At 34.5% G+C, this 12,740-nt stretch overlaps 1 protein-coding gene across 2 annotated transcripts in view; it reads left to right on the forward strand.

Annotated features, from left to right (window-relative positions):
* The window catches only part of USP8 (ubiquitin specific peptidase 8), a 50,533-nt gene that overhangs the window by 11,932 nt on the left and 25,861 nt on the right, over positions 1 to 12,740 (forward strand). Inside the window, exons 2-5 of one of the 2 annotated variants that reach the window (XM_005685782.3) lie at positions 2,291 to 2,459; positions 5,374 to 5,518; positions 10,000 to 10,085; positions 11,626 to 11,788. In XM_005685782.3, the coding sequence (XP_005685839.2) occupies positions 2,356 to 2,459; positions 5,374 to 5,518; positions 10,000 to 10,085; positions 11,626 to 11,788 (498 nt within the window). In that variant the 5' untranslated portion in view covers positions 2,291 to 2,355. The remainder of the gene's footprint in view (positions 1 to 2,290; positions 2,460 to 5,373; positions 5,519 to 9,999; positions 10,086 to 11,625; positions 11,789 to 12,740) is intronic. The other variant, XM_005685783.3, reaches the window with a different exon arrangement.

Below are 12,740 nucleotides of genomic sequence, written 5' to 3' on the forward strand. Positions count from 1 at the left end.
TAATTGCTTTAAAAGTTTTTAAATATTAAGTACATTAGATGTTATTTTATATGCTATAAAAGCCTGATAATAAAATGATCATCTGTACCAAATATTATGGGCTTCCCAGGTGGCACTAGTAGTAAGAGAACCAACCTGCCAATTCGGGAAACATAAGAGACTCAGGTTCTATCCCTGGATTGGGAGGATTCCCTGGACCAGGGCATGGCAACCCACTTCAGTATCCTTGCCTGGAGAATCTCATGGGCAGAGGAGGCTGGTGGCTTACAGTCCATGAGGTCACAAAGAGTTGGATGTGACTGAAGTGACTTAGCACAGCACACCAACTATTATATGTAAAATAAGCTACAGGATGTATATAGCCAATATTTTGTAGTAACTATAAATGGAATATAACCTTTAAAAACTGTGAATCACTGTATTGTACACCTGTAGTATATAATATTGTAAATCAACTATACTTAAATAAATACATACATAAAATGATCATCTGTGAATATACCACCCAACTTGAGAAATAAGACCTTACTTTACTGATACCCCTGAAGCTCCGTGTGTGCATTATAGCCTCCACGTTTCCAGAAATAGAATTTTATGTTTACTGTTCCTACCTTTATTTATAGGTTTATCTGATTTTTATCCTGAAGCAGTATATTGCTAGTTTTAGTTTGTTTTAAAACTTCATACAAAAGGTGTCATGTTGTATGTATTCATGCTTTTTCACTGAGCTTTAGGGGCATAAGCAGAGATTGAGGAGGTGTTGAGCATAGTGGGTTAGGGAATGTTCCCCAGGTAAACTGTTCGTCTTGGGCGATCAGGGGCCATGCCATATGGTGGATCTAATAACATGCAGCATCATGCTCCCTATAAGGCAAGGCACTCAGTGTTGTTATCTGGCCATCCAGGGTCCCTGTCGCATTCTTTCTCTATTGGATGCTCTTCGCTGTTTTGGTGATGCATGGCTTTTTTTTTTTGGTTTATTTATTTTGCTTTCTGGTGGTGTCACTCTATTTTTTTTTCTTTTTTAAAAATTTTTAAAAATTTATTTATTTTAGTTGGAGGCTAATTGCTTGACAGTATTTTAGTGGTTTTTGCCATACATTGATATGAATCAGCCATGGATTTACATGTGTTCCCCTGGAGATGCATTGTTGATGACTTAGATACCTAACGAGAAGGATGTATTTAATGTTGATTAATCCATTTGGGAGTTATGGTGTGGTTCAGAGCTTTTTCTCCCCTATCACTGATAGGTTTAGACACAGAACTCATGGAGGTGGGGGGGTGCAGAGTAGAAAATGTTTACGTATGAGATCTTTGTTTTTAAATGCATAGATCTGAGCTACTAATTCAAGTGCTTGATTAAATCTGTGTTTGTAGATGCTTAGAGATGGTATAGATGGAAAAAATCAAAAACTTATAACTGACTTTTACAGAAAAATAGCTAGGTTTGGTGAATAAGAGTAGATTAGTGGCACAAGGTTGGTAGGGATGAGTATCAAGAAATGGGAAAGCATTAATATTTAATATAATATGTGACTAGAATCAAAGCAAATTTGGGTACTTTTGGAGTTTCACATAGGTGAGCAGAAGCCTTTCCCCCCCTTAAGTTGTACCTTACTCAGCATCATAGGAATCAGTGTTCATTGATATCCATTCATTTAATACTAGTAAACTGATAGAATGAAGAGCATTAAGATTGTGGAAATAAGTGATAGGGAAAAATTTATCTCTTTTTTAATTGAAGTATAAGTTGATTTACAGTTGTTGTGCCAATCTCTGCTATGCAGCAAAGTGACTCAGTTATACATATATATATTATACATCATTTTATATATTTTTTCTGTTATGGTTTATCACAGAATATTGAATTTAGTTCCCTGTGCTTTGCATTAGGACCTGTTGTTTACCTATCAAAATGTAATAGTTTGCAACCCACCAACCCCAAACTCCCAGTCCATCCCTCTCTTCTGACCCTCCCCTCTACTGTGCCTTCCCCGCCACAATCGCAAGTCTATTCTTTATGTCTATGAATCTGTTTCTGGTTTTTAGATAGGTTCTATTGTGCCATATTTTAGATTCTGCATGTAAGTGATATCATATATTTGTCTTTCTCTTTTGACTTACTTCACTTAATATAATAGTCTCTAGTTGCATTCATGTTGCTACAAATGGCATTGTTTCATTCTTTTAATGGCTGAGTAGTATTCCAGTGTATATATATACCATATCTTCTTCATCCATTCATCTGTCGGTGGATTTAGGATTATATGTGTTCATTTTGTTTCAGAAAAGAACTCCTTTTAATGAAGTACACCATTCATTGCAGAAGTGGAAGAGTAAAGATTATTCATCATGCCTGCCGTGGCTTCAGTTCCTAAAGAACTCTACCTCAGTTCTTCACTAAAAGACCTCAATAAGAAGACAGAAGTTAAACCAGAGAAAATAAGCACTAAGAAGTATGTATACTTTGCTAGTTTGAGTCATACTCAGTTATCATCTGTTACTGAAAATTAGAGTGTTCTATGAAGTGTTTGGTAAGCTAAAATGGTTTAAAGAAAGGAAACAATTATCTTTTTTTCATGAAAGCAAAAATCCCCTTCGAATTTCTTTCCATTCCTGAAAAAGAGATATTGAGTTAGGTCTTCTGTAAAAGCAGAGTGATATAAAGTAACTTTATGAAACGTGGGGGATAGCTATTAACTTTTAATTTATTTCCATTTTATTAAATGAGTTAGAGAAGTCCTTAATTTTATCTTGGCAATATACATACATATTCTGCTAATATGCATATTATCTGTTCTCTGGACAAATATATCACATCGTAAGTTTAAGAGGTAAAGTCTGCAAGGATTCTACAAACCTCATTCAGCCACAGTTAATGTCTTTGCAATAGTATAAACGTACTTAATTGAAGATCATTTTTATTCTTGTGTATCTCACATATAAATATGGTTCTAGCATAGTCTTTCTTTGATTTAAAAAAAAGAAATATGTATTTTTTATGCCGTATTCAGCACAGTATTTGTGCCAATATGACATGAACTTTTAACATAATGATTTATTTTTTGTGTTTCTGTTTTTGAGGACATGTGGTCTGTTTATGTTGAAGTCGACCGTATGTTGTAGTAGAGGCTAGAGATGATACCTTCCTGAATTTGCTCTGAGATAAAATATAGTAGAGAGGGAGAAGTCTGGGTATTTTGATATTTACTGGAAGTTATTTAGCTTAAGATGGGATATCACTAAAATTGTTAACTTGTTGATAGTTTTATCTCTGGTAAAGAACAGGAGGCAGTAGGGGAACTTTTCTTCTGAGTTTATTTTGACCACCAAAGGAGGCGATTTGGACATATGTAACTATATTATTTGGAGAAGGAAATGGCAACCCACTCCAGTGTTCTTGCTTGGAGAATCCCAGGGACGGGGGAGCTTGGTGGGCTGCCGTCTCTGGGGTTGCACAGAGTCGGACACGACTGAAGCGACTTAGCAGCAGCAGCAGCAATTATATTATTACAGAGTTGAGAGAGTTTCAGAAAGAAAGGTGGGTTTGCCAGCCTTACATCCTACACTTGAGGCAGTCAGATTTTAGAAATTGGGGGAAATGAAAACACGTGTTCTGTGACTGGAGATAAATGATTCTAAATGAACCTGTGAAGAGGCATCTTAAACCTGTGATTGCACTGGGACATCTTTATAAGTCATTTTCTAGAGGAAATGAACAAGATGGGAAGAAAATATCAATAAAACATGGATGAAGACAGAATAGTAAGAACTTTAAAGAAGATCAGGAAAGAAAATTCTAGAATGAACTGATGCTCTTAAAGGTTACTAAAGATAATATGGGCTTTCAAAAAGATTTTTGGGTGGGGAAGGGGTAGGAAGAATGAGAGAGTGACTGGCCTACTTCTTGAGCCAAGTTGGTGTTGATGAGGTGATAGAGAAAGTAGCTCTGTTAAACTCGCTTGGAATGATTTTCAAATAGGAAATAGTGGGAATGACAAAGCCACCTTGAAGCTTTCTCAGAGAGCTTCATCTAATCTTAAAATAGATAAATCTGTTTTAGCAATGTCTGGTTTAGCTCTAGGATTACCCTGACCCCACAGGAAGTGGTATCTTGGAAGAACTTCCTAAATGTACTACCACAACTCATATTCTTATAATGTCATAGTACTAGTCTAACAGATGCTAGAATCCTTTTAGGATGTGTGGCTGGTTCTTTGGACTCACACAGGCATTGCAGCCATCTCAGCTGGATCTGGTATGTATGGGCCCATGAGATTTACATGCATCATAGTGAAAAGAAATTTGGAAAAACCTAAGGGCTATTGCACCCACTCCTAAACTCTTAGAGAATCTCCTTACTAAGCTTTGGTTTGATTTACCTCTAGTCTAGGACTTCAGTGCTATGCTTGAGAGGGCATACACACTGACTGAGATTGTCCTTGTGTAGGACTACCTTCAGTCTTAAAGACTGCTTTGGCCCCTGTTCCTTTCTGTGGTTTTCTAATTCCTTCACCTGACCAACTTCATCATTAATCCATGTCTCAGTCTTAGAGCATAGTTTGAAAAATATAGAAAACAGGATGCACTGCTTTGTAGAGATAAATTATTGATAAAGCATATTGTATATAAGCATTGGTACTATAACTTGATTGGTGAAACTTTAGTTGTAAGTGAATGAATTCCTCTTGTAGAAATGTTTGTTTTATTAATTTGCTTTCTGAGGACTGTTAAATCAGGAAAATGTCCTTAGAATGAATGCCATAGAATCTTTAAATTATTTTATTGAAGTGGAGTTTTAAGATGACATGTTTTTAGACTTTAAATATCTTTTCCTTTTAGGGCCAGTGAATCATTGAGCTATTGTGTAGAAAACTCTAAAAGATTAAACTCATGTCCCCTTTCCTGGCTCTAGTTTCTTGGGTGCGGAGAATTTTACATCATGGTTAATTAGAAAAGAGTAAGGAGAATTGAAAAGTATTTAACTTTAAAATAGTAACTATTTTATCTCCCCTACTTCAATACGAGTAGTATACAGCTCTGTTCTTTAATTGTTGAGTATAACTATTATATGGATGCTGGAGGACTATTTGCCTCAGGATTATCTTTTGTAGTAAATCTTTTAAAAACTAGTCTTAGGTGCATTTTGAACAGTTTGGTGACATACAAACAATTTAGGAAACGTTAAGTATTTAATTGTAGCATAAGGGAAATTTTCATGTTGTATCCAAACTTATATCTAACTTTGTATCAATTCTGAAGTAGTGAAGTCTAAATTATGAAATGTATTGAGATTCTCTGTAGACTTTATACATGACTTTTTCCTCCCAGATGTCAAGTGTTATAATTATTTTTTCCTCTGATTTTAAGTTATGTACAGAGTGCCCTGAAGATCTTCAAGACTGCAGAAGAAAGCAGATTAGATCGTGATGAGGAAAGGGCCTATGTGCTATATATGAAATATGTGACTGTTTATAATCTTATCAAAAAAAGGCCTGATTTCAAGCAACAGCAGGTACCCTTTATATCTAAGCTTTTATTTGCTAAGTTATTGTTACACATTGGAGCTGTTGACCTTTAAAATTTTTAACTAACCCTGAAATTTAGCAGCGAATTCAAATTCTTCTGCAAGCAGAAAAAGCTAACTAAAGATTTACTTTAATTATTTGCAAATTTGTGTGTGTGTGTGTGTGTGTGTGTGTATACATACTCACACTGTATACATACTTCATTTGCTTTGGATTAGAACAAGTTTATAGCAACATACAGACTCAAAGTTAGTTTTCTGTTGTAATTATTGCCAGGCCAAATGGAAGGATTCAGTTACTCATGCATTAAATAAGAAATATATGACTGTTGTTTTACTTTTTCAAGAGTCAGGGTTTAGTCACTTATTTTTATGTGATAGTTCTTGTATTTAATTGACATCATAGCCATATTAAAGGTCTCAGCTTGCAAAATTTTTAAATATTTATTTATTATTTTCAGTCCTTTGAGCCAGGTGCCTTTCTTTCAATTTGCTGAAGCACCAGGAGGGATGGTGGGAGAGGTGTTAGTGGGTAAAGAGAATTTTTGGCTGGGATAAGTGTTGCTGGAGAAGATGGTTGCATTTTTATCACACCAGAAACAAACGAAAGAAGAAAACAGAAACTGGGTTAAAGAAATGGGAAGAATATTGTGTTCATGGTTCTACCTTTACCTAGGAATGATCTTGCTACTAGAGAATAGTAGCAAAATCCTGCTTATAGATTTCTTACCTAGTAGACAAGCCATTCTTGAATTAATATTGTGATTTTTACTTTGATTCACTAGTGGCAGAATTAGCTTGTCTCATTTAAATTGACTTATAGAAGCATAAAAAGTTCTCCTACTCTTCAAAATAACCTTTTTTTTTTCTTTTGTCTGCAGTAATGGGACTGATAATTTCTTTTGGTTGTGGGTGATGGGATAATTTTACTATTTTCTTTAATGGTGGCAAATGATTGCTGGTGTTTCTTCTCACCAGCAAAATTATGCTAGTAATCTTTACAGGGTTTTAGATCTAGCTTTGGAAAGGTAGCCCCTTGCAGTTGGAGCTTCATCTTCCTGTCTAGAGGTGGGTGGAATGGTCCTGCCCTTGGAACATTCTTGAACATACTTACCTTCAGATAAAGATGGAGCCCTATTTTACACCCTCTTTGATGGTTTTTACCATATCTGTTAAAAAGATGCTGCTTAGAATCAGTATATAATTCATGTATTTAATACTTCCTGTCATCCCTGATGTTTTTCCTAACTCCACTGGAAGATTTCTGAAAATAACAATTATGTAATGGACATTTTACTCAGAGGGTCTTTGAGTCATGTTGTTTCTGCTCAACATAAAATCGAAGAAAAGCTACTCTGCTAAATACATATGTATGGGTTATGAAGGACTACCCACAACTAAAAGCTTTGGCTTATTTATGAAATAATAAAAAGAACCCAGTGCTGGAAGACCCTGGTGGCATCACAAAAACGTCACAGACTGGGGTAGAACGTACCTGGGTTGGGATTGCACTCTTTCACTTTGGGCTCCTGAGCAAGTTCCTTCTTCTTTCCTGAGCACCCCCAGTTCCTGTAAAGGGGAACCTCCTTGGTGGGTTGCGGTAAGAGATAAGTCTTGTATTATCATTCCTATCATACTGTAAGTATTCTATAAATATTGGATGGGTGATTGAATAAATGGTGGCAGTTATTCTGCTTATTTCTATTGTAAACATGTTTTATTCATTAAAACAGAAATCTGAATTCTGTCAGAAATATAAAAAAGATACTGCTCAAAAAGAAATGTAAAAGTATGTACTAAAGTAAATATTTCTGAAAGATTTGAAGATTTGGAGAACTTCGGTAGTTTTGGTGTCTGCTTTCTTGTCTTTTGTGGTAGAGCCAATTTTTTTATGTACTTACTTAACTTTTGCTTTATTTTCCTAACTTAGTGGTTACTTTTTTTTTTCTTTGACAAGATTGGGAGTGGTTATGTATTTACCTTTTTTTTTGAAGCTTGAAGAGGTTGGAGTAAATTTTAATCAGTAAGAAATTTTTCCATTTCCACAGAGTATCTGTTGCATTTCTGAGGAGGGTATCCATTAACAGTTGAAAGTGGCAGGACTTGTTCAGATTCAGAAGCTCCCTGCAGAGGCTCAAGTGACCCAAGCTTTTACATCATATGCTGCAGATGTTCAGCTCTTGCTTTTCTGTAACGGAATTGTTTTTTATATTTGCCCTGTCTCGGGTACCACATCTGCTTCAGTCTTAGAACTGTTTTTTGTTTCATTTAGCTCAGCTTCTCTGGCGCAGTTTAAGTATGTGAAGTATTAACTTTAGTACCCTACATATTTTCTGGTTTTCATCCTTAAAATCCAAAGGGACAGAAAGTAATGTGACCAGCCTTCTTCAGAAACTTAAACATTTTTCACTGGTTTTACATCAAGATTTAGAGAAAACTTGTTAATGTAGCAAGTTCACTAGTAGAAAACATGTTTATTATTTACTCATTGAAAAATATCAGTTTATGAACAATTTTTTAGGGTTATCTGAAAAAAAGGGAAGGCAGATATCCCGAAAATATTAGTACAGCAAAGTCTAGATGCAGTTAGAATATTTTTATCCCTTTTTAACAAAATTTTTTTACATCTCCATGGTGATCTTGATAATTAATCCTAAATATTATTAATAGTAAACCATTTTGTTCGGGAAGCATAAGAATTGCTTGAATTTGTGTGTTCAGGAATAGGTAAACCAAGAAGCAAATGCTTTTAGTTGTATAAGTATGGGACATTTTTTTTTATTATTCTGCTAATTATCAATGCTATTGAAAAATTGGAAAAATGTTATACTTACTTGAGCTGTGTTCCTTTAAGAGCACAGAGAGAGATAAGTATTGATAAGAAACCTCATTGATATTAGGGGAATGTCTTCTGGGAGTTTTTAACAGCCATGCCCAAACATAATTTTTTGAGCATTTCAACAGTGTTAAGTCAGGCTTTTAAATGAGTTCATACCAAAAAATTAACAAAGCAACTCATAGTGTTTTTTTGGTTTTACTTTATATTTTGTTTTTATCAGAGAAATGTCAATGATTATATTTTATTTTCTCTTAAAGTAGTACATCAATAGTCAGAACATTGTGATAATGGAAGTAATTTCACTTCCCTTCCACTACAATTTTTAGTTGATATAATGTTGAGTAAATTATACTTTTATTAAAATTACATAGTGAATGCCCTTTTATTTATTTAATCTAGAAGAATAAAATCAACGAAAATACAATCTGCTTTTAGGCTAGATAGACATATGATAGTTGTTATCAACAAATTTATCCTACCAGCTCTTCCATAACTTTGAGTACAATATCATTTGTGATGAATTGTGCTAGTAGGCTCTGTTTGCGAAGTCATAGTAATAAGCTGTGGCAAATTAGGTCCATTACTTAGCTGAGTCTCACTCTACTGCTGTCATGTCAAACCAACCATGATTTGAAAATATCTCTGATTGCAAGATCCAGTGAACATCCCCTTAGGGACGTGATTTTTTTTTTTTTAAACATCATTATGCTTGTTAATAATTTATGTACTAATGTGTGTGTGTATGTGTGTGTGTGTGTGTGTGTGTGTTTTAACGTAGATATGTAGATTATATTGTTGATGATTTATTTCCTGGCATTTGATTTTTTGTTATGGTTTCCTCAAGTGTAAAACTTGTTTTATGTCTAAAGTGATTTACCTCCAGTTGGGAGGTAGGTAGGTATAAAATACAGGTAGAAGGAAACATCGGAGAAGGCAATGGCAGCCCACTCCAGTACTCTTGCCTGGAAAATCCCATGGACAGAGGAGCCTGGTGGGCTACAGTCCATGGGGTCGCTAAGAGTCAGACACGACTGAGTGACTTCACTTTCACTTTTCACTTTCATGCACTGGAGAAGGAAATGGCAACCTACTCCAGTGTTCTTGCCTGGAGAATCCCAGGGCCGGGGGAGCCTGGGGGCTGCCGTCTATGGGGTCGCACAAAGTCGGACATGACTGAAGCAGCTTAGCAGCAGCAGCAGCAGCAGCAGAAGGAAACATCTCAGTTTAAAATAAGAAAAACGTTATGCTGTAGATTGGTATAGAATTTGCTTTACTGCTTCTGAGACTAAAAAAACTAAGTAACAGTAGGAAAATATATATTGTTTCTAAAATATGTAGTTTGCTTTTTGGCACTTATTCATAAGCAATGAGAATAGTATTTACACTCCTTAAAGGTGTGTTATAAATTACTTACTTTTAAGCATACTATTGATATGAAGAAATATTTTTGAAACAACTGGAGAAGTCATGTACTAATGTAGGTTTAAAGTTTTAAAAAGGATTTTATTCAGTCATAATATTTTTATCTAAACTTTTGTTTATATACACAGCATGATTTTGTGTTTTTAGCATTAGTGCTATGTACAGTAGCTAGCACGAACAGTATAAAATGGTTTTCATATAATTTTAGGACTACTTTCATTCTATACTTGGACCTGCAAACATCAAAAAAGCTATTGAAGAAGCTGAGAGACTCTCTGAAAGCCTTAAACTCAGGTATGGACACTACTGTGAAATCTCTAGAAAAATGAATATTTAGAAGGTAAAAATAATGTTTAGAATTTGTTCATTTATATATGACCATGCATATAAATTCCAGTTCCTGGGGAAAAAGTCTTACTCATGTGTTACCATTAATATTCTTTACTGAAAATTTTAAATGTTTAGACTGATACATTGTTAAGATAAGCATTGGTGTATTAGATTATAACTCAAGTCCATTTTTTTCTAAGTTTCTGACAGGATTCTTCAGAAAAACATAATTTTTTCACATACTTCATGTTGCAGTGACATGTTGTAACACCATATGTTTCAGTTTTTAGTCATTAGTCACTCTTTAAATAACAAAATTAAAAGGGAACTATTTTTAATTCAGTTTTTTCTCAATGGATTTTCAATACTTAGAGTAATTAATAGCACCAACCTATTATAGTTAGACAGGTTTTCCCTTGCTATCTGAAAGTAAAGTGTTCTGTGAAACCATACCTAAGCTGAAATGGCAGAGGGCAAAGAAGCAATACCTTAGGAGACATCTTGTTACCAGATGCACAAAACAAATAATCGAGGTATAACACAGATGCTTACAGACACAGTGCAAAGCTATAACAGTTTGGTGCTGAGGTGCTAGTGTAGCTCCTGGGGAAGGAGCTTGGCAGTGCCAGCTCTGCCCAGAGTGTACACTACTTCTCTAATAGCTTGCTGAAAACAACTGCTAAGCACTTGTTTTTCATTTTTCACCTTTTTTCTATAAGTGAAAATCATCTTCAGATTTGTTTCAGTTAGTAAAAACAGGTACTCATGTAAGTCTTTTGTAAAAGTGAAGTGGCATAAAGAAAACTTTGGAAAAGCAGGGATACTTGTATACATCATAGCCTTTACTTAGACATTATCTTTTCCAACTAATGTGTTCCCTTGGTCCTTTCCAGAATTGCTAACCTTGGGGTTGAAATATGTTAAGGTGGATGATATCATTTAGAATCACTATTCCCTTTATCCTTTAGCCAGTTAATCAACCAAGTAGAATTAGCGTTTCTTCTAATTTGGGGATTACCCATTATTGTTTACTCTTGGATTGCCTAGATTTCCCTATCACACTACTAATAGCAATAATCATGTTCTTTATTCCTCTGTCTTTGGGACTTTAGGTTCTTTCACTTATTTATTGTCTGTACTTTTGTATTTTGAAGTATTGTATAATAAGGCTTCATAGTTAGTTTTAGGATTTTAGGACTGTAAATCCTTTGAAAAGGAAACTGCAGCATATTTGAATCTTCAAAGGATTGAAATTAGTGAGAGGCAAAGAGCAAAAAGAATATTAAACAACTTCAACTTGAGAGCATAGAGTATCTTTTCAAGCTTTTTGAGCAATTTGAAATAAATCTACAGAGGGGAGATTTGTGATTTGTAACAACCCTGGCAGAATTGAATTTCAGTTGAAAGAATACAGCCATAAAATATCTGAAAGTGGGGAACTGGATATGTTTTACTTTCCACCATTATGCCAATAAAAGACATCTTGACTTCTTTTTTCAACTAGATATGAAGAAGCTGAAGTTCGGAAAAAACTTGAAGAAAAGGACAGACAGGAGAAAGAGCAGCTGCAGAAACAGAAAAAGCAGGAAGCAGAAAGAGAGGATGATAGCACATCAGATAAAAGTTCTTTGGAAAATGTACTGGATGCCAAAGACAAAACTCAAAAGGTATTTCAGGTTTATTCTGTGAGCTAGAAAGACTGGTTCTTTTGTCAGATGATTTGCTTAAGAAGAATTGAAATACCACTATGTCTTTTCTTTTTAAACAATAAGGATAATATTTAATGTGTTTTCACTAGAAATTGAATTAATTAATTTTAGCTTTAGTTGATTCCAGGTTTTTTTTTTGATGCTTCTACAGAAATATGTTGTGTATATTATTAGGTTTTAGCAGTCATTATAGACTTTACTAGAGTTGTGGAAAGGGCATTTGAACTGTGATTCAGTATATCTGAGTTCGGGTCCCATATCAAGTCTTGCTTAACTGTTTTAGGACTTAGTTTGGCCAATGAAGGTCTAAAATAGATGATCTTTAAGGTCTTTCCTTTTTAATAAATGTAATTTACATTAGGGAAAGATTCGGTACACTGTTTCTTTGGTATGAAACCTTTTTTCTGTTCTTATTTTTTCCCTTTTACTTTTTCTTTTTTTCTCTGTCCCAGTTTCCCCTTCCTCTTTGTCTTCTTCTGGTTCCATTTTGTTCAACGATTACTTGTAGTTTTTTCAGCTGTATCATTTGTTTGCCAGAAACTGTTAGTGATACCTACCAGTTATCACTATAACTCCTTGCCTTTAACCTCCTCAGAAGCTATTCTTTGTAAAATATAATTCCTTAAGCACATTTGAAATTCATGTAAAATTTCTAATTTAATTTTTCCTAAGTATTTTGTAGCTTTCACCTATCATTTGTATGTGGGTTATCACTGATTTCATTAAGAAGTAGTAGTTGAATTGCTTCTGACAGTGGGCTAGGTACCATGTAAAAAGAAGTGAAGAAATCCAATCTTTTGATTATAGGAACTCATAATGTAAGATAAATAGTACTGCTGTAGAGACATATTCATTTATAGGTCAAATGGCTAATAAAAAAAGTCAAGATTCCCAAGAATTATATGAAAGG

This window comes from Capra hircus, chromosome 10 (genome assembly GCF_001704415.2).
Source record: "Capra hircus breed San Clemente chromosome 10, ASM170441v1, whole genome shotgun sequence".
Lineage (NCBI taxonomy): Eukaryota > Metazoa > Chordata > Mammalia > Artiodactyla > Bovidae > Capra > Capra hircus.